At 29.5% G+C, this 25,607-nt stretch overlaps 4 protein-coding genes across 6 annotated transcripts in view; all 4 read left to right on the top strand.

Annotated features, from left to right (window-relative positions):
• The first annotated feature begins 2,300 nt into the window (after positions 1-2,300).
• On the top strand, positions 2,301-9,693 carry LOC107457709 (auxin transporter-like protein 1). 2 transcript variants are annotated; one of them, XM_016075872.3, is made up of 9 exons: positions 2,301-2,588; positions 3,140-3,346; positions 3,438-3,623; positions 4,543-4,655; positions 4,732-4,915; positions 5,645-5,742; positions 6,678-6,885; positions 7,066-7,323; positions 9,168-9,693. In XM_016075872.3, the coding sequence occupies exons 2-9, from the start codon at positions 3,161-3,163 to the stop codon at positions 9,390-9,392; spliced, it is 1,458 nt and encodes a 485-aa protein (XP_015931358.1). In that variant the 5' UTR covers positions 2,301-2,588; positions 3,140-3,160; the 3' UTR covers positions 9,393-9,693. The 2 variants fall into 2 exon arrangements, with proteins under 2 accessions (XP_015931358.1, XP_015931357.1); XM_016075871.3 differs by having other exon boundaries at positions 2,303-3,016.
• Positions 9,694-18,357: 8,664 nt separating this feature from the next.
• On the top strand, positions 18,358-20,494 carry LOC107457680 (uncharacterized). 2 transcript variants are annotated; one of them, XM_021127431.2, is made up of 5 exons: positions 18,358-18,589; positions 18,733-18,831; positions 18,945-19,028; positions 19,391-19,613; positions 20,033-20,494. In XM_021127431.2, exons 2-5 carry the CDS (start codon positions 18,733-18,735, stop codon positions 20,404-20,406), a joined length of 780 nt encoding a protein of 259 aa, XP_020983090.1. In that variant the 5' UTR covers positions 18,358-18,589; the 3' UTR covers positions 20,407-20,494. The 2 variants fall into 2 exon arrangements, with proteins under 2 accessions (XP_020983090.1, XP_015931334.1); XM_016075848.3 differs by having other exon boundaries at positions 18,358-18,606.
• An 833-nt stretch (positions 20,495-21,327) lies between these two features.
• Positions 21,328-23,821, top strand: LOC110273931 (probable zinc metalloprotease EGY2, chloroplastic). Its single transcript, XM_021127430.2, has 6 exons — positions 21,328-21,613; positions 21,730-21,796; positions 22,606-22,734; positions 23,409-23,451; positions 23,555-23,665; positions 23,746-23,821. The coding sequence occupies exons 1-5, from the start codon at positions 21,447-21,449 to the stop codon at positions 23,569-23,571; spliced, it is 423 nt and encodes a 140-aa protein (XP_020983089.1). The 5' UTR covers positions 21,328-21,446; the 3' UTR covers positions 23,572-23,665; positions 23,746-23,821.
• Positions 23,661-25,607, top strand: part of LOC107457710 (probable zinc metalloprotease EGY2, chloroplastic) — a gene marked incomplete in the record, with an annotated part of 2,633 nt that continues 686 nt past the window's right edge. Inside the window, 6 exon segments of the mRNA XM_021126663.2 lie at positions 23,661-23,732; positions 23,833-23,938; positions 24,042-24,135; positions 24,646-24,799; positions 25,130-25,337; positions 25,529-25,607. Coding sequence (XP_020982322.1) covers positions 23,661-23,732; positions 23,833-23,938; positions 24,042-24,135; positions 24,646-24,799; positions 25,130-25,337; positions 25,529-25,607 — 713 coding nt within the window.

The following is a 25,607-nucleotide window of genomic DNA, read 5'->3' as shown; positions in this document are numbered from 1 at the left end:
GCTTTACTAATTTTCACATGCATTATGTTAAAATTGATTACTTTTTATTATATACTTATTATATAACGGTTCGATATATAGTATTTAACATAAAAAATGTATTTTAGTTAAAAATATATATTTTCGTAATTTTTAATGTGTTTCTCACATTATCTCAAACAATAAGTTTTCGGTCTTTTATATATCTCTATAATTTTATATTTTTTAAAAATATGATTACATACAACTTGAAGATTCATGGTGGTGATAAAATTTTTATTACTACATTAAAATGTTTCACTAAATTCTATCCTTTGGATTTATCAATAAAAAATATGTGTGGTTTGAATGTATCTGAAATATCGATATTTGTTTTTAGGTTTAATTATTTTATTGGTTTTTATACTTTTGTAAAATTTTTAATTAGGTCTTTGTACTTTTTTTTTAATTGAGTCTTTCCACCAAATTTTTTTAATTGGGTCCTTAATTTTTTTTATTTGGGTTTCTGTACCAATTCTTTTTAGTTAGGTCCTTATAAAATTAAACTAATTACTGTCAAGATGGGTCTAATTAAAAAAAAATTTGGTACAGAGACCCAATTAAAAGAAAAAAAATATAAAAAACTAATTGAAAATTTTACAAAACTATAAAAATCAATAGAATAATTAAACTTTGTTTTTAAACGGAAACATTTTAAACTTATCCTATATAGTGTCTAATTTACAAAAAAATTTAAAAATTAATATTTAATTTAAAATTAAAGATATAAAAACGAATAATTTTAACATATTTGATATTTATCTTAAAAGGTAAGCTCAGTAATTTTGGCATCAAAATAAAAGTCATAAAAAAATTGGCCTTTAACCTTATTTTTTTACTTGTTTTTAACATATGATTAGTTAATAATTTGTTATTTGCCTAAGTTAAAGGCATAGTTTCTCTATACTCATTTAAAAAATTGCGAGTTCGACTTCTCCTATCTTTAGTTAAAAAAAAAAAGAAAGGTTAGTTGCAACTAAGCTAACGTTTTTAATTTTGTCCAAATAAAAAAATTACAACTTAGCTAACTTATTGAAATCACTGTCTTATCAACTTGTTTTTTCTAAGTTTATCAAGTTACATATGTTTGACAATTTTATTTTCTTATATTTATTATTATTTATAGACATAATTTTTTACTTCAAAATCAAAAGAAGAATTTTATTTCTTTTCACGTTAAAGAAGCTTCTAACTAATCAAAACTCAAAATTAAACCAAGGTCAATGTAAAAACAGGGAAAAGAAAAGCAAATATGAGAGAAAATAATGAAAAAAATAGCACATAATCTACGATTTTTTTTCTAATATTAGATTATTAGGAGTGAATTTTTTAAAAATATCTAAACTTTATATTATACACTGTTATAGGACTATAATTAAAAAATATTTTTTATAATTAATTTTTTTTTTACAAAATATCAGTAACGTTTTATGTTACTACTATAATCATATAAAATACTAAAATGAACAAATATTTTTATATTTTACATTAAAATTATTCATATATAAAAAAATTAGCCCATAATCTACATCTACATTTATATAGGTATGACCGTATGAGAATGAATTAATATTTCGTACTATATATAAGGTATGTTTCTATGAAAAATAATTAATTACTTTCTTGATATAATTGGTATTTTTAGACTAAATTGCCATTTAAGTTTTTAAAAGAATTAAAAATATTTTATTTGTGTTTTTATTTTCCGACTTTATTTTTAATATTTTTAATTTTTATGATTTTGTGAAAAAAAAGGAGATAAAAACTGTAAATACATTTTATTATTTTTCTTTTGTCTTCATAAAATGCTAAAAAAAAAACTTGAAAATAAAAGTACAACCAAACACATCCTTTAGTTTTTGAGAAAATGATCTCCAAGAAAAAGAGATGACATATTAGCTTTCCAAAGATTATTTAGCCATGACAAAGTGTATTATTATTTCATAAACGACAAACAAATTATATATTTGATTTAATTTTTTATGAATATTACAAAAAATGTATACAAAAGATCGAAATAAAATTTAGTTAATCTCTAAATATTTTTTTTGGACAATTTTACTATCATTGTTAAAAAAAATCATAGAAAGTATTCATTTGGTATAAATGCACCAAACTTAAAAAGTAAAAACATCTTATTTTTCTAAACAAAATAAAAAAAATTACATTAAAATTTGCTTTCTAAAACGATATCCATGAAGATTGAAGAGCAAGATATGATTTTTACTACTTCACTTGTGTGTAACATTATTTGTGATGAGGACCATCTCAGAGAACAGAACATAAGAGAGAAAGAAAAGAGAGACATCACAAAGTACACAACTATAAGAGAGAACCCCCCAAAGCAACATCACAACCAAACCAAACCCATTGGTTTCATTCATTAATTTTCATCTTCCAACTTCAATATATACCCAATAACAAACTGTTCTTATTCTCTCTCTCTCTCTCTCTCTCTCTCTGAGTTCAGGTGTACTACTACTTCCCCCCTTTTGTGTCAGATCTTGATCCTCCAAATCCAACAATCACCATCCATCAACACCCCCTTCATCAAAAACAGTAGTAACATAGTACTACTTTCTGTGCTTACTTAGCTTCCTTACAGGGTTTAATTTTCCACCACAAGATTACTTATTATTATTGTTATTGTTATTATTATTATTATCATTGATATCTTTTGCATTGAAACTACCAGCTCACTGCCAATTCCTTGTACAGAAAGAAAAAAAAAAAGGGGGGAAAATAAAAAACTGCATTTAAGAACCTTATTGACTCTTCTTACCTTAACAGCAACTCAGCTATATATCACCACAGATCACAAAAGAAGAAAAAGAACAAGTCTAATTTTTAGGATTTAAGGTCTTCACTCTATTTGGCAGTAGGATCAGAGTGGAAAAAAAGCCTATGATTTTCTCTGTCAATCAGCAGCAAGAGAGGAGAAAAAGAAAAGAAAAAACCTTTCCTTTCATCACAAAGCAACATTATTGACTAAGATTAGGTAGCTTTTACTGTTTATCATACACGGTTCGGTATCTCCTTTTTGTGTTTTGATCATGGGGTTTGGTACATGTCTTGATTTTAACACTGTTTAATGTGATCTCTTCTTCTTCTTCTTCTTCAGATCTTTATCACCATAAAAACAATGTCAAGACAGAAGCAAGGAGGTGAAGAAACCATGATGTCAAGCCTGAATGAAACAATTGAAAGAGAAGAAAGAGAAGAGTTGGAGAAAGAAGGTGGTGGTTCAGGTTCACATTCCTCCTTGAAAAGCCTTCTCTGGCATGGTGGTTCTGCTTATGATGCTTGGTTCAGCTGTGCCTCAAATCAGGTATATACACAAAACAGTTTCAATTCATTTCATAATTGTTGAAACTAACTAACTAACTGAGATTATTGTCTTTGTTTGTTATATATTGCAGGTAGCACAGGTTCTGTTAACACTGCCATACTCATTCTCACAGCTAGGGATGCTTTCAGGAATCATACTACAAATCTTCTATGGAATTCTTGGTAGTTGGACTGCTTATTTGATAAGCATTCTCTACATTGAGTACAGAACCCGCAAGGAGAAAGAGAATGTCAGCTTCAAAAACCATGTCATTCAGGTTTGAGTTTTTTCTTTCTCAGCTTTGAGTTTAGTTTACTGTACAAACAAGGAAAAACCACCATTAAATTGTTTTAAGGCTGTGATTACAAGTTTGCCTTTTTGAGTGAAAAAGGATTGGGTTTCAATTCTACTTTATTCACTAACTCTTTTTTTCCCCTCCCTTCTCCTTCAAGCTCTTCATTTACCAGACACATCTTTATATTGTTGTCTTTGCCTCTTTGATGAGTACAGTGTCTCGTAATAGAAAGATAAAGAGATATTAAGGTTGTGCTTAGTAGAACCAAGGATATGACTGACACTAATACATAAATAATAAACAAAAAGACATTAATGCCCTTTTTATTGTACATTGAAAAAGTAAGCATACTAGCTGAAATTGGCTATAAAAATAGCTTCTTAATTGAACTTTTCTTTTATAACAATAATTAGGAATTTTAACTTATTTTTAATTATTTTTAATGTTTAAATGAATAAAAATATAAATATATATTCTTTTTTAAAATATAAAAATCTTTATTTTTATTTAATAATTAAAAAATATAGGACTTCTAATTAACCAAATTTATCCTAAAATAAACACAATTCAACAAAAAAAATTATGTATTTATTCTTGTTTACTGAAATTAATTTCAAGTAAATTAAAAACTAACAATTTTTATCCAAAATTAAAATATTTTTAACATATATTTTATAGAAAAAACTCAAGTACAGTTAATTTCATGTGAAGTTGATAGCTAAGAGCCATTAGAAGACAATTTAGTCAAATTATCAAATCATTTAACGATTTTCAGACATCAACTTCACATAAATTTTTAATATATTTTATTTTATTTTATTTTAAATTTTTGTCCCAAAACAATTATCAAGGCGTCAAAACTGCGAATATGATTGATAATTTGATATGATGGATGATGCAGTGGTTTGAGGTGTTGGATGGACTCCTGGGACCTTACTGGAAAGCCGTTGGATTGGCATTCAACTGCACTTTTCTACTCTTTGGATCTGTTATCCAGCTCATAGCCTGTGCAAGGTTTCATATAGTAATTTCCAATTTTATATTAGATTAGAAGATGCTTAGTGACTAACTAATGTTATGCATTCTGCAGTAACATATACTACATAAACGATCACTTGGATAAGAGAACTTGGACATACATATTCGGAGCATGCTGTGCCACCACAGTCTTCATACCATCATTTCATAACTACAGGATTTGGTCCTTCCTTGGCCTTGCCATGACCACCTACACTGCTTGGTATTTAACCATTGCTGCCCTTCTTCATGGCCAGGTAATTGTCTAATTATTCTTCTCATTTTTAAATAAAAAATTATTTTTTTATATTTTTAAAAAGTAATATATATTTAAATGTTTACTCTTTTAAATACAAAAAAAAAAATAATTAACAGAATGATTTTAAATCTTTAATTTTTCTTCTGTTTTTTTTTTTAAAACAAAAAGCCCAACATAACAAAGTGGAGTAGTTACTAAGTAACAAAACAAAAAAATTAAACTACAGTCATGTCTGACATTGTCATCAACAACTAGAATAATCAAAAGCAACCTATTCTTTATAGTTCTTAATCGACTTGTTGATAACTTTCGTAACACCTACTTCTTGATTATTGAATATCCTGTTATTTTTTTTCTTCTGCCAAATACTCTAAATAATAGTACAAAATCCATCAATAGACAATAATCTGATAAACTTCTCTATTCACTTTAAGTCGGTCTCAGAAAATTCTTCTGGATCTTGTTATATTTACGTTAACATTTAAAGTTTAACTAAAAAATCAATTATTTTTTTTCTAAATTCTAAATTCTCTAAAAAATAATTTTAGGATAAAATTTAATCCATATTAACTAATTAAAAATTAAAATTTTTATATTTATTTTAATATTTAATACCAAGGACATGACATTTCTATTGCGGGGTCCATCTGCTTGTACGAAAAATTAAAAAAAAAATCAGGTATTAATTATTATTTTATTCCTTTTAGAATTGTATAAAATTTTGCAGGTTGAAAATGTAAGTCACACGGGCCCAAACAAGTTGGTTTTGTATTTCACAGGCGCCACCAACATACTCTACACTTTCGGCGGCCATGCCGTCACAGTGTAAGCACCTTTAATCATTTGCATTTATATATCATTTAATTTAATTAATCATATTTAATCATGTATTATCATATTAATAAAATAATATTTTTTAAATGAAATATAATTTTAATTAAATAATAATATAAAATATGTACATGGTCAATGTATTAAAAATTTAAAACAATTTTCCCCCCTCTAATCTTTTGCTTGTTAAGTAGACAGAACAATGATGATAGTTTTCTTTATTGTCTAGGACAATGAAACATTAAAGATAGTTATATAGTGGTAAGTTTATTGCATTTGCACGGCCACTTTTTTTTTTTTTCCTCAATAGCAGCTTTTGCCCCCATTCTAAATTGAGACTTTGGAAATAAGACAAACAGTAAATCTTGCACTTTTTGAACAACCGTCACACACTAACTAGTGTCGTCTGTCTTGGATTACAATTATACTCTGCCATTAATCAATTAAAAAAATTAATGACCCATGTAGTTGAACTTTATTCTTTTAATTACTATTAGTATTATTATTTATGTAGAGCAGTAGATATATTTAATGTGAAACTCTGTTCAGATGTTGGCATTTTGCTTTTCCTCCAAGATACCATCAATGTATCATATTTTTATGACATTTTACCTCATGGTATGTGCTAGTTTACTTTTCTCACGACAAAAGGAATGGAATTAAATGAAGTGCAGTTGTAAACTACTGGAATGGGTAACTTCAGAGATCAGACATATAAATACAAAATATTTTGGATTGTGAAAAAGAAAATGAATGTAGACTTTTATGATAGTTTGTCTCTCAAGAATCTAAATTTAGGTAAAGTTAACGTTAATTATTGGAATAAAACCATTTTTTTTTTACTAACAATAATGACAAAATTGAATTTGATTTTCAATTTGGAGCAACATTGGTTCTTTTTCTAATATGGAAGTATGTGGCTATGGCAGGGAAATCATGCATGCAATGTGGAAACCTCAAAAGTTCAAGTATATCTATCTTTTTGCCACTCTCTATGTGTTCACCCTCACTCTTCCATCTGCTATTGCTGTCTATTGGGCCTTTGGTGACCAACTCTTAGACCATTCCAATGCCTTCTCCCTTCTTCCCCGCTCCGGCTGGCGCGACGCCGGCGTAATCTTAATGCTCATTCATCAGGTCCGTATATATATTGGACTTAAGTAGTTTGTATACAATATATGTTAATTAAAATCAACGATTAAAATGACTGGAACACTAATATTCTAAACATTTTTTAAAATTTTTTAATAGTATATAAAACTCTTTAAACTGTGAGTGCATAATTGGTGTTGATGAGTTTGTATTTGAAATGGGCAGTTCATAACATTTGGATTTGCATGCACACCATTGTACTTTGTGTGGGAGAAAGTGATAGGAATGCATGACACAAAAAGCATATGTTTAAGGGCATTAGCAAGGTTACCAGTGGTGATACCAATATGGTTTTTGGCCATAATTTTCCCATTCTTTGGACCCATAAATTCAGCTGTTGGGGCACTTTTGGTTAGCTTCACAGTCTATATCATCCCTGCTTCTGCTCATATGCTTACTTACAAGTCTGCCTCTGCTAGACAGGTAAATGTTCCAAGCTATCTATATACATCATAAATGATATCAAAATTTTCAAATATTTTTAAAATACTAGTTCTTCAGTGATTTTAGTTATTATTGATTTTAATTATATATATATATATAATTAAAACTAATGAAATATATTCTTATAATACTTATAACGCTTCATAAATGATATAATGTCTTTAATTTGTTTCTAGTTATATCTTTCTACCTAATGCATAATCTATCTGGATTTCCTCTCTATTATTTTGATTTCTTCTTTTGTTTCATTCATATTTTGTCGTTTTAAATTTTATTATTAAAAATTCAGGTAATTCAATTTGAGAAATTATGACGGTATTTTCTATCACAATTTTTATCTTTTAAAAATAAATTGTGGCTATTAAAAAGAAATGAATTTACCTGTTATTCAACAACTTAATATTATAAAAAAAATTAAAAATTTTAAAAATATTAATAATTTAATAATTTTAGTTATTGATATCTATCATGTATATATTTTATGATCAAAATTAATGACTAAAATTATTGAAACACGGTATTTATAAAATATTTGAAATGCATCTAATATTATATATTTATTTATAATATTTTTTACAGATATTCATTTATAACATTGCTAACAATTAACATCATTACTGAGAGGATTTTAATAAAAAGTCTAGACATAACTTTATGTATAGCTTGTAGGTTGTAGCTACCTATATAATAGTACAAGGAAATTTAATTGGCGATGTGCTTTCTGCCCTACACAAAAAGCAAATACCTTTTAAACATAAAGTTTTTGAGTAAAGATGGTGCATTAGGATTTTACAGAGGTCCAAGTTTAAGATTAGATCTTATCATAGAAATAACTTTTTGTATTTATCAATTTTTTTTGGGGGGTACATCAAGCAAACTCAATCTTTTAGATGGAATATAGAATCCATATTAATTGAGTTCCATACTTTATCTAACAGTGAGAGTGATGTATACGACTAAAATTATATGATAAGCCACCATAAAGAAATGAAACTAATTAAACCCTTACTAACAATTATTAAGTTTGAAGATAGTGATAAGAGCTTGATTTTAGAAAGCACCCACCTATGTAGATGATGGATTCTTGAAACTCTTTGTGAGGTGGTGAACATGTGTTTAGAGGATATGATTCCAGCTTAGCTTAATGATTTAACTTTGGAAGTGACTTCCTATGTCACTGGCAGTATAAGTCCTAGTCCCACTCACTAGTTGTATTTAATTATTCGAAATTGATATTATAATTTTAGGGTTGGTGTCATTTCTTTGTCACTCATGAGTTTATATGCTATAGTCATATTACCATTCATAACTATACAAAACCACATTTTAAGTTTTTAACAATGATATGGGCCATGCCCAACCTAACGTTGACCCTTCTACTCAACTCTCCCTCTTCCTATTCAGGTTCTTATAAAATATCTTGCACAAGGAACTAATGGTGCATGTAGATCCCATAACCACAGCATAGATGTCATAAAAAAACACTATATATTTTTAGAAGATCCTGTATCAAACTCAAAATTTTAAAATGTTAAATTGACGAGTTTCTGATCTTATAATTTTTTTTTATTTTTTTATGTGAAACTAATTTCATACACAAATGTACTCTTCATACTTGTAATATTAATAGGATGCAAGAATTTTTCATTTACTCTAACAATCATACTAATAATTAGTTCAATAAAACAAGAAATTATTCGATGTACGATACGAAAATAAGAAATAATAACCCTAATTTGACGAAAAATTCAAAATCTCTTTTTTTTTTTAATTGATTGTTAATTAGTCATTTACTTTTTTTTTTCCGTTGTTGTTTGGACCAGAATGCAGCAGAGAAATTGCCGGTGTTCATTCCAAATTGGACAGTAATGTTTGTTGTGAATGCATTTGTGGTGGTGTGGGTATTTGTGGTAGGGTTTGGATTTGGAGGGTGGGCAAGCATGACTAACTTCATCAAACAAGTTGACACATTTGGATTATTTGCTAAGTGCTACCAATGCCCACCAAAAATCTCTGCCTCCAATCACACAGCAACACTTCATCATTGAACATTTTATTTTATATATGTTTCTTTTTCCTTATTATTATTACTTTTTTTTTAATCATAGTCATTTAGCTAGTATTTCTCCCCCTTTTGTGTGTGGTGTGAGCTATATGAATTTTCTCTATAGTGTTCTTCCACTTTTTTCTTTTTTTAATCTCCAAGTAGAGACACATTATTATTGTTAATGGTGGTGTTCTCCTTGTTTAGTAGTAAAGGCAATATTGTTGATTTCATTCTGAATTAATCATTTTGTGGTTAATCAAAAACATGCCTTTGTTAACGTAAGGATGATGTTTTGCATTTGACTGGCAGTCTCAATTGAAGTCTGCATGTTTCTAATAATGCCTCCACTCAAATAAAGACTAAAATATTATATAATAAATATTAATAAAGAGCACCTAATATAAGATAAAGCATTTTTTTTCTAAAACTTGACAAAAATTTAAAAAATATATCTAAATTTTATTTTATTTTAATTTTATTCTAAAAATTTTTTATTTGCATCAAATTTACTCGAACAGCTAAATTTTTAAAAAATTTAAAACAAATTCAACAATATATGATAATTATATTTAATTTGTTTGTATTAAAGGCTATTCTTATGTAATTATTATTAAATTTATTCTAAATTTTTTAAAAAAACTAAATTTTAAAGATAAAAATATACTTAAACTTTTGCAATATCTAAGATTTGAATCCAAAATTTTTTAATTTAGGTCTAATATTTACCATTTTAACTAACATCACATTTAGTTAATAAAAAAAGTCGATAAATAGACCCTCATTGAAAAAGCAATGAAATGAGATGGGATGGGAGTGGATCCTCTCCAATGAACAAAAAAATTGGATAGTATTTAATGGAAGATCTCATCCTTTATTACATTCTTTTTCTCGTTTATTTTTTATTATACTTATAGAGTTAAAGGTGAGAGATTACACTTTATTCAACCTAATAACAGAAAAAAATGGAGAGATCAATTTCCGAGATGGGACATATATTTAATTACCTACCCACCCTGAATATCCACGTGTCGCGCCACTTTCTTCCTATTACCTACGAATATTTTAATTTTTATCTCATACTCATACCCAAATTCCAAGTATATATCTATCCAGTCTTGTTTGGTCTCGAACAAAAAATATGGTTAATTTCTAAATTTTTTTAAAAAAAATTATAATATGAAGATAAACAAATTGAATTGAGTAAATCAATAAAATTGTAGACGTGATTAAGTTCTTCACAAACATAATTAAACAAAAAAATAATCCTAAATTATTTATTCATCGCCACAACACACACCATACAAATAGTCTTAAAACATCAAAATAGTCATAAATTAAAGAAAAACTAAACTCATCACAACACAAAAAACCAAACAAATTTTATCTAAATTCGTTTTACATCCGGTCAACTGTTGAAAAATCTGCTATTTAAGACAATGTGAGATCGAGTCAATTTAGATCCGTCTAAATTGTCATTCCTATATATTAGTATAGTACATATATATAACAAATTCCTTCTTTGTTAGAGATCAAGATTAGGAATTTACTTGATTTATATTAAAGATATTATGATATATAGAAAACCTACTTTATATGTTGTTTCCCGTCTTTGAAACCTATTCATGTGAAACATGAATTCATGACGAAATTTGTCATGATTAGATGCTGAACTGAGACTCTTGGCTATAGCTACCACTTTTTTTATACTCTTAATTGATCATTCCCTTAGGTTGTTCACTTAAGGCCATGATCATTATGTCCTTGGTTATTAGGTTCAGTCCTATATTACATATAATATTTGGCTATTCAAAATATAAATATAGAATTTTAGTATTTTACCAAAGAATGAAGAGGCATCTTGGTGTGTATGACATGGAAAGTCTATAGAGTTTGGTATGCAATAATTGAGGGATTTTTGTAAGGCTCATTTGAGTTTGGTGTTTGTACCTTTCAACTTTAATATATCTCTATTCTCTGAATCTTAGCCTTTGCAATACATAACACGACTTGCTTAGTTGTTACCTTTTTCTCTAATATGAGTCTTGTATTGAAATATATATAGAATCCTACGGTGTACCTTATATTAAGGAGAAAATCATAAAGATGCTCCAATCCTATGGCAATGATAGATACATATACTATTTTGTTTTGTTCCCATCATTGATTGAAAATTCCATAAGTAAAATGAACTGTCCATATGTTTCTTATTCTGTTTGATATTATTTGGATGGAAAGCTCCCTTTCATGATAAATAGAAATATTGTATATTATATGTGAAACAATCCAAAAGAAAAGGAGTGTTGCACAGCCTAAGGAAGAAAATTATACAAAAAACAATATCTAACTAGGAATATCAGACATTTGCTTTAATAATAATAAATAGAATAATGATTTATTTAATAACTGTTAAGTATGATTTTGGTCTTTAAAGTATAGGTTGAATTTTTTTTCATCCCCAATTTTTTTTTTTTTGTATACAAAATCGTTCATAAAGTTTAAAACCAAATTTTAAAATCATTCTTTTTACTTAAATATGAAAATTTTGGATCAAATTATCCATAGCAAAAAAAATTATAAAATAAAAAAAAAGAGAAAGAGAGTGTTTCTACTCCTGAGAAGGGAGAAGAGAACAAGAAAAAACTGTTCATGATTCACATCTGCCGTTTTTGGCGCCACCTCCGTATGATTTTGGTCTTTAAAGTAAAGACAATTTTAGAACCAAGTTAAACGGGATGATTTTATATGCGAAAAAAGGTCGAGAATGAAAAAAAATTTCTAACCTATACCTTATAGACCAAAATCATACTTAATTCTTTTTTTATTGTTCTAGAAATTAATTTTTGCCCAATTTGCAAGGACCAGTATTGAGTTGGCTTTGGGAGTGTATGTAAAACTCGGCTAATTCCTTTTTTTGGGTCCTGAATTTAAGAGATCATCACAAAGTTGGAGCCAAATCAGTTGTTCCTTGATAATAAATTAGGATACTTGTGAAAATAATGTGTTTAGCTTTCCAATTTGCTTTACTATTTTTTACAACTTCGGGTGAGTCACGGGAAAACTTCTTCTGTGGGTCAAATTTTGGTCAACATTTTGTTTATTGGGTGACATGCTCAAACAGCCCTTGAGATATCTGTGCCTACAAGGCTTCAAAATTGCTGATTTGGGCTTGAGGATTTTTCTGTAATATTGGAGGAAGAAAGCCCTAAGTAGGAATATATTCTATTATAATGAATATAAGCCCAATACAACAGAAAAGCCCAATATATGTAGACCCAATAAAACCCTATATGGCTATATTCAAACACTTACTCTCTTCTTAGTTCTTAGTTCTTACCAAAAATAATTAACCCTGTTTATCTTTTTGTGTTTAGTTAATATATGTCAAAACTCATAAGTACACATTTTTAAAAATGAAGTTTTATAGAAAACATATAAAATTTAAGTTTTTAATATATTTATTATATATTTTCTAAAATTAAAAATTTAAAAATATTTAGTAATGATAATCTGTTAGCTAATTCCTTATTTTTTAATTTAAAAGTGTTACGGAGGTGCCAATTTATATCATTAGCTAAGTCAGCTTTCAGGCCATAAAAGATGAACTTTAAATTGAAAAATGATCCAAGTAAATGATGGTGGGATACCTTAAAAGACTTCAATGATTAAATTGGTAGAAGTTCAAGAGTTGAAGATTAGGATTTGGATGCATATTTAGAACATATTTCTTGCTCCTTATTTATACTTTATAGTATATCATGGAAAATCAAAAGAGAATTTGGCTTGATTCATACTCGGGTTAGGCCAAATTTTATAGAAATTTGGTCCAGATTTTGTTTCATAGATGGACATGTCTCTAGAAGGTAGCGTTTGTTTTGTTTTGAGACGTTGAGATAGAGACTGAAATATTGAAACTCAATATTATGTTTGTTGATTTAGAAATTAATATTAAAATTTCTATTTTTATTTTTAAAAGTTCAGTATTTTAATACTTTCAAAAAGTGGAGACACAGAAGACTAAAATTTTTAGAGATAGAAACTGAAATTTTAATAATATTTTATACCTAAAATACTCTCATTTCAATTAATTAATTTTAATTTTATTTTTTGTGTAAATTAAATTAGAGTTTCATTTTGTTTCCCATTTTGCATCAAACAGAATACTAAGATTTATTTCAATCTTTGTCTCTTAGTCTCTGTCTTTCGGTCTCAATCTTTTTGTTTCTGTCTCTCCACCAAACGCTACCTTAAGAAATTTATGGGTCAAGGTCAATTGTTATTTTTTTTTGAGACATTTAAAAATTAAATCGTATAAAAAGCATTATCAATAAATAATAATATTATCTAATTTTAATAAAATAATTTGTGATAAGTTAAATTAGTTCTTAATAATTTTTTTATTTAGAGCTAGTGGTTAAATTAATTTTTAAAAAAATGATTTTTTTAAAATTCGTCTTTAAAATATTTTATCAATTAAATTAATTATTTAAATATTATAAATTAATGACGTTTCTTCTTCCGTGTTAATTACTTTTATATAATTAATATCTTGGCAAACAAACCCGAAAAAATATCTTGGCAAAGAGCAATATGTTTGTTATTGGTAGATTATTATTCTAAAGATTTACTAATAGAAAGAAGATGATTAAGCAAAAAATTCTACGCAAATGAGGAATTGCTGGGAAGGAGAGCAAAACATGTAGTGATGGAGAAAAATGTGACCGTACCATGGGGAATGGAAGCTCAAAAGTCTCTTTGATTTAGACATGGGGTCTTGAGTGTTGAAAAATGCAATACGGCAATAACTCGTTATTACAAAATTATGTAGCAATAACCACTGAATATGTCGATCAGGCGTCAACTCTATCTATACTATTTTCACCATTTTCAGAAACAAAAGCCATCCATCACCATCGGATATGTTTAAATGTTGGAAGAATCTCACCTCAATACTCTCATCTATTATATTTATTTAGGCCAATTCTATGGTACTTATGAGTTTTTATTTAACTTATCTTTTATAATAAGTTTTGATTTTTTAAAAATTATTTATTTTTATATCTTTTAAATTAAATAATAATTTTTAACCTTTTTTAATAAATAAATACCACTTTTTAGACACCATAGTATTCACCATTTATTTATATCCATTGTGACTACTTTAAAAGTAGAGTTACTATATTATAGAGTTATAGTTTTCCTTAAAATACCAAGAGAGAATCAAATAGACTATACAACCAATTAAACAATGTCTTTGTCTTGGTTGATGATAGCAATATTACATAGTAAAAATTTTGAATCTGTCACGTACAACATGGTGTATTTTCTCTTTGATTTTGATTTCTACACCCACTATCTCAAATCTGGCATAAAAATTTTGATATGAAAATATTATTGGAGATGTATTCTAAAATGAGATTGAGTGACGTTATTCTCCATCTCAGGAATGGTAAATCCTTTTTGTACAGTCCGAGAAAATTTAATAATTTAAAAGAAAATATAAAGAGCTAATGAATTTAGTATTCAATGTATTCGATGAGAGTAAAATTGAAATTAACATCAAATGATAATTAAGTTAATTAATTTTTAATACTTTTCGATTTAAAATTCAAAATAAATAAAAATGTATAACAGTTTACACGCAAAATTGGCCTCCCTCTCCCCCAAGTGATGTGACTTCTTTCTCGCATAGTCTCCTCTTGTCTCACCGGTGCCACGCCGCCACCGACAGCAGCCGCCATTGTCCATAGCTCTGGCTGACGCTGCGGTGCGCACCGCGAACACTGAGCAGCACCGTTGCGTAGTTTGCATTTGTGCAGCTCTTCAACACGCCAGTCGTGCAGCCCTTCCCCCGCAGTTGATCCGACACCGCCCAGCCGACGCCGCTAATAAATGGTGCGGAGAATGAAGAGTTTTTCTTCAAAGTAGCAGCGCACAAACTCACGATGGTTGAGGCTAATGCTACATACATAAAACCATTCAATACAAATATCATTGTCATAGCACCCGATCAGACCACAAATGTTCTTCTAAAAGCCAACTTCAAGACCGGCAAATTCTAACTTGCAGCCTCTTCTTCTATGGACGCCCCCATCCCTGGTTGACAACAAAACCGCCATTGTCACGTTACATTTCTAAGGTATTTTAGTTTTTAACTTTGATTAATACTACGGAGCAGATTTGCAACCTCGTCTAGTCAAAGTTGTCGTTGCATGGCTGCTCCGTCGCCGGATATCCTCTCCTATCTCCATGTGTCACCGTTGACTCTTTTCACCCTGCAAATGTGCTAGATGTTCAATTCATTAGGTATGTAGATGGTTATTTTAATTCTTAATTGAATAGTTATTTTGTTTGATTCAGTTTAAGTATATACAATTAACAAACGCTGGATGGTCATTTTTGGATGATTATTTTAATAACTACGTGGATGATTGTTTGATGACGATTCTGCAACGGTGATGGAAGAGGGGGCTACAGGGGTAGACACTGATGGCCAATGAAGAAGCTTCTAACACCGGAGAGGTGGGATGATTGATGAGGGTGGGGGTGGCATACAATTTGGGGGAAATAGAGTGTTTGGGTGAATTCTTTTGGTAAATTATGATTGGGATAGTTAATTTTTTGAAATAACTGTTTGTGTTTTTTTTCTTTATATTGGATCAAATTTAAAACCTATTGTACATATTGTCAAAATTTCTCATTATCTCCCTAACGGAGTTGAAAAAATTTTTATTTGTATCTCGCACAATGAAAAAAAGCATCTTAAAAATTTTTGAAAGAATGCATCTCGCTTAGTGCAAAAAAGCTTTCCTTTTTTTAAATAAAAAATTAAACCGCTGCGAAATGCATCAACGACATCAAATACGACATCACTATAGTGAAATGTGGCCTCTCCTTCAACATCATCAAATCCACTATTGAGTGCACGTACTCCTTTGTCACATTTTTCTTTATCTTTTTCCCTAGCATTAGAATATATCCTCATATAAGACCTTCAAATGATGTAATCTATTTGCATGATAGGTATAATTTGTGATATTTTATCATCTAAATTTCTGTCATTGAATAAACAATGAATAGAAGACAAAAAAATACCAAAAACATAAAAAATGAGGATTATCATGTGATTTTTGCTTCTATGCAAAATTCAAAATCTCTTAGTTTCAGGGATTATTTTCACATGTTAATACACCAAAAAAAAAAAAACATCCACAATTCAGATGGATAATAAAATATGACTAACTCTTAAATATTCATGACAATAAAATCATGTTTTTATTTTATAATTTTAATTTTATAGAAGTTGTTTTTAATATCTCATCAAATATTTAAATTCAATAGTTGGAACAATATCTTGCCCAATGTCCAATTCATTGTTAAAATGTTGATTTTTAGTCTTTGACATCAGTGTATGTTTGAAGTTTTTTAAGTTTTTTTGATGTAAATTCCTTGCTGTATTGTCTACATATTAATACAATAGGCAATCTTCGTCTATATATCCAAAAGGATCTTTTGACATTGAAAAACAAACACATTGAAAAAATTGAAAACTCTTTATAAATTTAGTGAAAAACTTTTGCCTCTTCAAAATTTAAAAGAAAACTTGAAGGTGTGATGTGATTCTATTCATTTTTCATTCTTATTTCCAATAACACATGTTGCATCTGCAGTTTTTTGCGGTTTGCATGGTGTTAGCGTCATTACTTAAATAATTTGGGTAAACAGTTTAATTAAGCTCATTTTAAAAAAATAGTTTAAATAATAAATAACTATGTTAAAAATAGTTTATAAATAAGTTATTTTGTATTTGGATTTTTAGTTCTAAAATTATTTATTTTATAAAAATGTAATAAAAAATAGTAGTATTATGAGAGAAGTCATTTTTTAAACTTCTCTATAAATTTTTAAATAATTTTTTAGAAAATTAAAATTTAATTTTAAAAATTACACCAAACATTAATACTATTATTTTTCATAAGTCAAAAGTTTAAAAAATTACTTTTAAAACTTTCTAAACGACCCTTATTTTATGGGAAAAACTTTGACTTACTACCCACACGTTCATTATCATTTATCAACTAAGGCCGTGACCAAAATCAAGCCAATATAAAAAATAATTTCTGCTCAAGAACTTTTCACTTTTTTTTTGTTTTTGTTTTGTTTTCATTCTCTTATTTACCACAATAAACTTATTTTATTACAATTAAAAAATTTATTCATCTTCATCTTTATTTTATGCTTTTGAGCTGCTTGATAAAATGAAGTGGACTAAACACTCCGATTGATTTTAAAGAATTTTTGATAAGGTATTTTGATTTTTAACAAAGTTTTTTTTTTATTGTTTGAAATGAAATATTGTTTTAAGAAAAAATAAGTTGTGATCTAATAATATTTTTTAATGATTTAATTATTTTATAATAAAATTCATTAAAATTTATTTATCCAACATATATATTAAAAATTTCACTTAAAAGCACTGAAAGAGTTAATCTATTTGACAGAAAAGTTATAGAACTTCTAAATTAATAAAATTTTATTGAAAAATAAATTATTTGAATTATTTTTGGATCAATTTAGCTACTTATTTAATAAAATATGAGTTATATATTTATTTATTTGTTAGTAATTAATCATATAAAGCACATGTTTATATAAAAAAATTGAAGATGGTTAAAAAATATATTTTATTTTATTAAATTTAGTCATATATCATTTATTTTTGGATCAAAATTTTCTAAAATAAAAAAATTAATAAAATAATAAAATAAAAAATTAATTACTTTTAAATAAAGATAATAAAACTTATATTTAATAAAAACTATAAAATTATCTCAACTTTCATCCTTTCGTCCTTTCATGTTCATAGTATGAGCACAGAGCCTATAACTTCCACTGAGTTTCCTCATTTCCATTTCAAGACCATCATATTTATGCATTGCTGTCTTACTCATTCCTTAATCACAGTACTGTCACTGTCACACGGATCAAATGCACAGCATCATTGCATCACACAAATGGAAAACTTATTTGTGTCGCTTTGAATAATCCGCCACCTCCAAATATTCATTACTCACTCACTTCTTTTCTATTTCTCTCTTTCTCTCTTTCATTATTTTTCCAACACCACCAACTCAATCATACCAAGAAAACCAGGTTCAGTTGAAACAAGAAAGAAAGCTAGCTAGGGCATGGCGCCAAGAGGTAGACCACGCAAAAAGGTCCTTCATTTCACACACTCTTGATCGCTATTTCTTGGGATATCTATAAAGTTTCGATTTTTAATGCGTTTTTGATCATTTCGCATTTCCCCTTTTCTTGATGGCATTTTTTTTTCTGTTTTGCAGATGGTTGGAAGCTCAAGAATGGATGCTGCCCTTGATGCAATGAAGCAGTTTGGATTCGAGGAAAAACTTGTTCAAGAAACTGTTAACGAGCTTCTTGATGTTAGTCCAATATTATTATTATTTGTTAAATGAAAGATATGGATGTAAGAATGTGCTACGAATAATATTTTTGTAGTCAGTCTTAATCTTCTTGCTTTACTCATAATCTACAGGTTTATCAAGGAGCATGGCCTTTTATTGAGGATGGCTCTTACAATCTCCTAATAGAAACCATACTTGCCAAACAAGAAGACAAGGTTATTTGGTTTTTAATTCTTATTTTGTTTCCATTTGCTGCTTCATTATTTGTCATGAAGTGGCAATTGTTAAGGCTTAGATATGATCAAGTCTTTACTGATGAATTATATCAATGAAGTTATTTTGTTTCCATTTTCATTTTATTTGCTTGCTAAATGCATTCCTTGTCTTCTCTGGAAAATTCTGTTTTCTATAGTATTTGAACACCAACATTTTACTAATCTCTTTTTCTAATTAAGTAAATTGAATGAATAACATGAATAACTATGCTAGACATGAATTAAGCCTAGATTACTATACACACCACTTTTTTTTTGTGGATACAACAATTAAACTTCACATGAATCCTCCTCCAAACAAGAACAAGGAGGAAAATTTGCAGGAGAATACAAGAAGGGATGGAGTTGCTCTGACATCTTCAGCTGATGCTACTTTTGCAACTGGGATCACTGAAGTTGGATCCTCTAGCCTGGTGGTGAATCATGACCCTTCATTATTGCATGCTAGTGCTGATGGTTTGGACTCTGCATCTCGAACCAATGATCATGATCAAGATACAATTCCACCTTCTAATCAATCAACAGGTAATTGAATCCCATTCTTCATCACTTCCCTCTCATTGAAGTATATGTTTGCATTCGTATTCGATATTTGCATTCCCTGAAACAAGGTTATTATTCATTCTTTGCAACTTAGACATCATCCCTGATCCCTAAATGGTTAAATCTATATCTTTGTTCTTTGACAGTTGAAAAATCTTAGATCTATCTTAATTAAACATAAATACTGAATGAATAATGATTTATGATTGGCATTTACTCCTTCTCATCCTAAGTAGTATACTAAGCTGCAAAGAAATGATGAATAATGTAAGCTTCCAATAGAGTAAATTAAACTCAAATTGATATTCAGTTGCTTAAAAATGTTACGGTGTACACAAAGTCAGACACCACGTATTTGTGTATAAAGCTTTTGCTAATACCAAACATTGTGTTGTTTGCAGATGTTAAGGATTCAACTGTTCCAGCTGAAAGAAAAGAACAAAAGGAGCCAAACCCTTCAGACAATGTAAATACCACTATACAAACACATATGAACAATGTTGGGACCAGTTTTGTGAAGACTAACATGACTACATCCTTGGAAGCACCTGAGAAGGTTCAGCAACGCAGGCGTAAGCCTTGCTATGGTTGGATTAGTGATGATGATAGTGATGATGGCAAAGTGGAACTCATTCACTTGCCTCTTCCTCCATTACCTGAACACATAGAGAAGTTACTTGGGCAGAGTAGTAGTGTTAGTGTAGCATCCCAAACGAAAAGTAGAATCAGAAGAGGAATGCGCAAGAGTAGATGGGATGAAAAGCCAGATGTGTGAACAATTGTACAAGCCAAATGGTGATAGTGATGATAGGGACTAACACACTTATGAATTAAATGAATACTCTTTAGTCTTTACCTTAGTATGATGTTGACCCAATTTGAGTAACTGATTTAGTTTATATCCCATTTAATATAGAAAGAAAAGGTGTGGGACGAGGTTCTGGCTGTTGTTGATTAAATTGTGATTTTTCTTATGATTTTTTTGTTTACTTTTTTTTTTACTGATATTATATACACATAAACCTTTTATTGATTATTTATCTTACAATTTTGTTTTGTATATACATTGAAAATTAATTATTAAATTAGTTACCTATATGACATATAGAATACATATTAAAATATTAAATATATTATGTGTGTATACACACAACAATTATATATTTAAAATGAGTGATACGACTTTCTTCTTTGGTTTTCTATTGGAATGACGCATTCGGTCTCAATTTTATTACAAAACACTTCTTTCTTACTTACAAGCAATGGTGTTTAAACTTTAAAGTATTCAACGTTTAATAAGTGGAAAACTATAATATTGTATCGAACTTCGTGAAATTAAAATACTAATTAGAGATCATATTTTACTTTTTTAATTGTTAAAAAAATTGAGGGAACCATAAAAGTGCAGACATAACACAAGCTAAAAGCAAGCAGCGTTAAATATTCGCACACCTTGCAAGTTACATGCCGCAATAAATAAATAAATAATTAAATACAATTAAAACAGAAATATGAAAAAAAAAATGAAATCTCAATCCATAATCTTCTTACGTGTCAACTCCTGATTGGTTACCCAAAACTTCTCCCGCTTACCTATGTCCTCGAAGCACGAGAAAAAAAAAGATCTTTTCGCGGTAACTACAAAAAAGGGGGGATAGCTTGTCTTCTCTTCTCTTCTCTGCTATTCATAGTACTAAATTCACCTATCTAATTCTAATACTTAAATTCAATCTTTCTTTTCAATTTCTCATTCTAATGAAGCTAGGTTTTCATCTTAATTAGGTAACTTCACCTATCTCTCTGAACGAAAAAACCATGAACTTCTCGGCGGCACCTTCAGCCACTTTTCGCGGGAATCTCGTTCCCTCCTCGCGCTGCGCCACTTGCTTTGAATTCAATCTTCGTTGTCAACTTCCTTCCTCCATTGGTTTTCGCCGCTCTCTAAGGCGTTGGAGTTCCTTCAAGCTGAGCTCGAGCTTCAGGTAGCGGCTTTGCTTTCCATTCTCAGTGGAATTTGCGTTTTATTTGTTTATTTGTTTATTTTTTTCCCAATTGTTACTGATTCTGCTTTGCGTGGCGATGTTATTTTGGAATAAAGAGGGAAGAGAGGAATTGCTTGTAGTGTTACTGAGCCACATTCAGATCCTGAGGGTGACAATGAGGAGGTACTTCCAGTTTGCTTTGGTACTATATCTGTTGGAGAATTTGTGAGTTGGTTAATTTGTTGTAACTGTCAGGTTAGTTAGAAATCAGAAGTTAGTTATAGTTAGTTAGTTTGTTTCAAATTTTGACAATTTGCTGCACTATATCTATTAGACTAGCATCTGTTATAACAGTTATTTTAGTTTCAGAAGTTAGTGTCAATTAGTTTCAAGTTCTGATCATTGGTATCTGCTTTTTTTTAGTTTAAAGATTCTTAGTAATATTCTTTTCAACTTCCTCTACTTCACGGTTGACTTTATCTCCAGGAATCAGGTTGGTTCTCTTTAGGCTCTTCAAAATGAAGTTTGTCTTGCTATGGATTCTTTCTAGTTATGTTAGGACTTGGCTTATTTGGAATTTTGCAAAATTGCATGGATGCCTTTATGAACCAAGCCAATTGAATTTGGATAAAGTTGAAATTTTGATAATGAAATATAGGTTTTCACATTAGTACGATATGATAATAGTAATTTCTGTGCTATCTAAGGTCTGAATTCTCAAATGATTTTCTGAATGATATAAAACTATAAATTAAATTTTATGCTTATCATAGCAGCGGCCAAACATGCAAAACATTTCATTTGGAATGTGGATATTTCAACAAATTAGATGTCAATCTTATTGGGTCGTTTATGTTTTTTATTTTTTATTGTTTTTTTAGTTGACCATTCACACAAAAACATTGTATGAAGAATGGTCGTCGCTTCTTAGCTTTGCGTGCTGCCATTTACCTTTTCCTTAATAACATTTCATTTTTTTCAATTTTGCTTAGGAGAAAAAAACACATAAAACTGGAGAAACACAACCTTTGCAAGATTCCTTTGAGCAAAGTAGTCCTCAGTCTGAAGATGTAGAACAGCTAAATAGTTTTAGTGAAAATAAGGATCAAAGTGATGTGCAGGTAATTTTTGACTTATTTATTTTTTGTTGCTTTAAATTTGGCAATTTGGTCCTAAATGGTTACATTTCCATAGTTTGTGTATATTCTATTTTCTTGAGTCATTATTTTCTGTCTTTTTAAAAACTGCTCAAAGGACTGTTAGTCATGTATATAGTGTACTCAATAATCCATTTGAAAAATTGAGTTTATTATCTAGTCCACTCATGATGTATGCAACTGGCTAATTTTGTTTTAGGCACTATTAAATATAATTCTGTTCCCTCTCTGTTTCTCCAACAGTAACTGTTGAAGGAGCAGGAAAATTAATTGATCATGAAGGATTCTGGTCGCCACCTGAATGTAGAAAATGTGTATAGCTATTGTCTATGTTATCTGGTATAATTTGTGGAAACCAAAGCATTTATGGAGGTACTTACTTTTGTTAGTCTCATTATACGACTAGTTGCTTGCCGTTTAGCATTTTAAGCATCTGGCTGACAGTCTAATAATAGTTCAGGAATATAACAGTCTCCCATTCCCCAAAAATTTGAACTTCCATCATCAGATTTGGTGTTAGATGTAAAGAAAGAAATAGAAAGAGGAAAACTCTATCATTTTCATTTGGAGTGACAGGCATTGTATCCTCCAGCCCTGCTTTTGCTTATCTCTTATACTTTGGATTTGTGATGTAACAGAGTGTGGATACCATTGAAGTTGCCAGTGGTTCACCACTGCCAGGTGTGAAGGTGATTACATAATATGTTTAATACTTCCTGCATTAAAAGAGGCATACTTGTTTTTTCAACCCATTTTCTGCATTTCCGTTCTTTGTTCTAAACAGCCTCAGCAACTGGATGATGCAATAAAAATTCCCAAGGAAACTATTGAAATTCTTAAGAACCAAGTATTTGGATTTGATACCTTTTTTGTGACAAGCCAAGATCCTTATGAGGTGTGCATCGATCTTTCCTCCTTTACTGTTTGCGCACGAAAATGTTCTTGTTGTTTTACGATCTTTTGTTTGTCTGCTAGGGTGGGGTGTTGTTTAAAGGAAATCTACGAGGGCAAGCTTCTAAAAGTTATGATAAGATATCAAAAAGGATGCAAGTTTTGTTTTAGGAAAAATTCGGAGATGAATACAAACTTTTCCTGCTGGTCAATCCTGAGGATGATAAGCCAGTTGCTGTAGTGGTTCCAAGAACAACCTTACAACCTGAGACAACTGGTACACTTATCTTGTGGCTGCAGAAAAAGTGGATTTTTTTTTTTTTGGAGAAAATGAAGTTAGAGATAATTATTTGAACTTCTGGTGTTAACTGTCTTTGCAGCGGTACCTGAATGGTTTGCTGCTGGAGCTTTTGGACTTGTTACTGTGTTTACGTTATTGCTTCGCAATGTTCCTGCTTTGCAATCTAATTTATTGTGAGCAATTTTCTTTCGCCTAAATTTGCCACATTATATTCTTTAAACTCTTTAAGTTTAAATTTAGTATACGAAAACTGTTCTCTTTGTTTCCTTTACTGACCTAGCATACTTTACTCCATCCTCAGAACAGATTTTACTAGTAAAAATGTTGGGTACAAAATTATTTATCTTTTTTGTTAGTTGTTATTTTCTTAATAGGTTGTTCTTAATAAATACCTTAGCTTTTGACGAATTCTTATTCATTTCTGATGTAATATTTCATAAACTTTTTTCAGAAATTCTCTAGTTGACTGACATCAGTTTATCACATAGATGCTTCAGTTTTTCTTGCACTTTTAATCCTATAGTGTAAATTTTGTTTTATGCATATTTTTGAGGTATTAAAACTGCCAATTGCTGCATAAATCTGGATTGGTTCATAGCCTCCAATTGCTGCATAAAGGTTTTTGTTAATTAGCTAGTTTTGCATTGTGATTTTTCACCCAAATGATGTTATTAATATTCCAGATCAACTTTTGACAATCTGAACTTGTTAAAGGATGGCTTGCCTGGGGCCGCTGTTACTGCTCTCATTCTGGGTATACATGAACTTGGTCACTTTTTAGTTGCCCAGAACATTGGTGTTAAGCTTGGGGTTCCATTCTTTGTTCCTAGCTGGCAGGTTGTATGATACAAATCTGTATCTGTTAAATCTTCTTTTAAATACGTTTCTCCTTAGTTTCTTTATTTAGCTGACATTGATTTAGTCCACCATATTCTCTGCCTACTCCCTGTAATATGTATTCCTTAAATCATTCAGAGTATGCATACTTGTGTAGAGAATTGATTTACGTATTGTTAATTAAGTATCCATTTGATCATGCATCTCAACTTGAAACAATTTATCTGTGTTTATCTTGGCAAATGTTAAGTAAATGTACTCTTTATACGTACACTTTCTATGCTCTTCTATAGTATTGTACAAAAATTCTTATGAGTAATTTGGTGGCAGATAGGCTCTTTTGGTGCTATTACAAGGATAAGAAACATCGTATCCAATCGTGAAGATCTGCTAAAGCTTGCTGCTGCTGGACCAATAGCTGGCTTTTCCTTGGGTTTTCTGCTTCTGCTTTTAGGTTTTGTCTTACCTCCAAGTGATGGTCTTGGCGTTGTTGTTGATGCCTCTGTATTTCACGAGTCATTTCTTGCTGGCGGCATTGGTAAGACCATGAACTTTAGATAGGCAAGCAGAAAAAGATTTGATGAATTGTGCGTGCATTCATTTGTAGGTTGTAGCAATAATCAGATGAGCCTTTCTTTTTCTCCCTAGCCATGTCAACAAATTAAAGTTATTAGTCCCATAACTAAATAATATATCATTGACAATACTGACAATTTTTTCCCCCTTTAGCAAAGCTGCTTCTTGGTGACGTGCTCAAGGACGGCACGCCAATCTCTGTCAATCCTCTTGTGATTTGGGCATGGGCAGG

The sequence above is a fragment of the Arachis duranensis genome, chromosome 7 (assembly GCF_000817695.3).
Source record: "Arachis duranensis cultivar V14167 chromosome 7, aradu.V14167.gnm2.J7QH, whole genome shotgun sequence".
NCBI lineage: Eukaryota > Viridiplantae > Streptophyta > Magnoliopsida > Fabales > Fabaceae > Arachis > Arachis duranensis.
Note: the sequence above shows the minus strand (reverse complement) of the source record. Positions and strands in the feature narration are given on the sequence as shown.

Coding starts and splice junctions, on each gene's coding strand:
- LOC107457709 (XM_016075872.3), top strand. CDS start 3,161: ATGTCAAGACAGAAGCAAGGAGGTGAAGAAACCATGATGTCAAGCCTG. Junction 3,624..4,542: donor TCAAAAACCATGTCATTCAG/GTTTGAGTTTTT, acceptor TGGATGATGCAG/TGGTTTGAGGTGTTGGATGG. Junction 4,916..5,644: donor CTGCCCTTCTTCATGGCCAG/GTAATTGTCTAA, acceptor AAAATTTTGCAG/GTTGAAAATGTAAGTCACAC.
- LOC107457680 (XM_016075848.3), top strand. CDS start 18,577: ATGGCGCCAAGAGGTAGACCACGCAAAAAG. Junction 19,029..19,390: donor TTGCCAAACAAGAAGACAAG/GTTATTTGGTTT, acceptor CCTCCAAACAAG/AACAAGGAGGAAAATTTGCA. Junction 19,614..20,032: donor ACCTTCTAATCAATCAACAG/GTAATTGAATCC, acceptor TGTTGTTTGCAG/ATGTTAAGGATTCAACTGTT.
- LOC110273931 (XM_021127430.2), top strand. CDS start 21,447: ATGAACTTCTCGGCGGCACCTTCAGCCACTTTTCGCGGGAATCTCGTT. Junction 21,614..21,729: donor AAGCTGAGCTCGAGCTTCAG/GTAGCGGCTTTG, acceptor TTTGGAATAAAG/AGGGAAGAGAGGAATTGCTT. Junction 21,797..22,605: donor CTGAGGGTGACAATGAGGAG/GTACTTCCAGTT, acceptor AATTTTGCTTAG/GAGAAAAAAACACATAAAAC.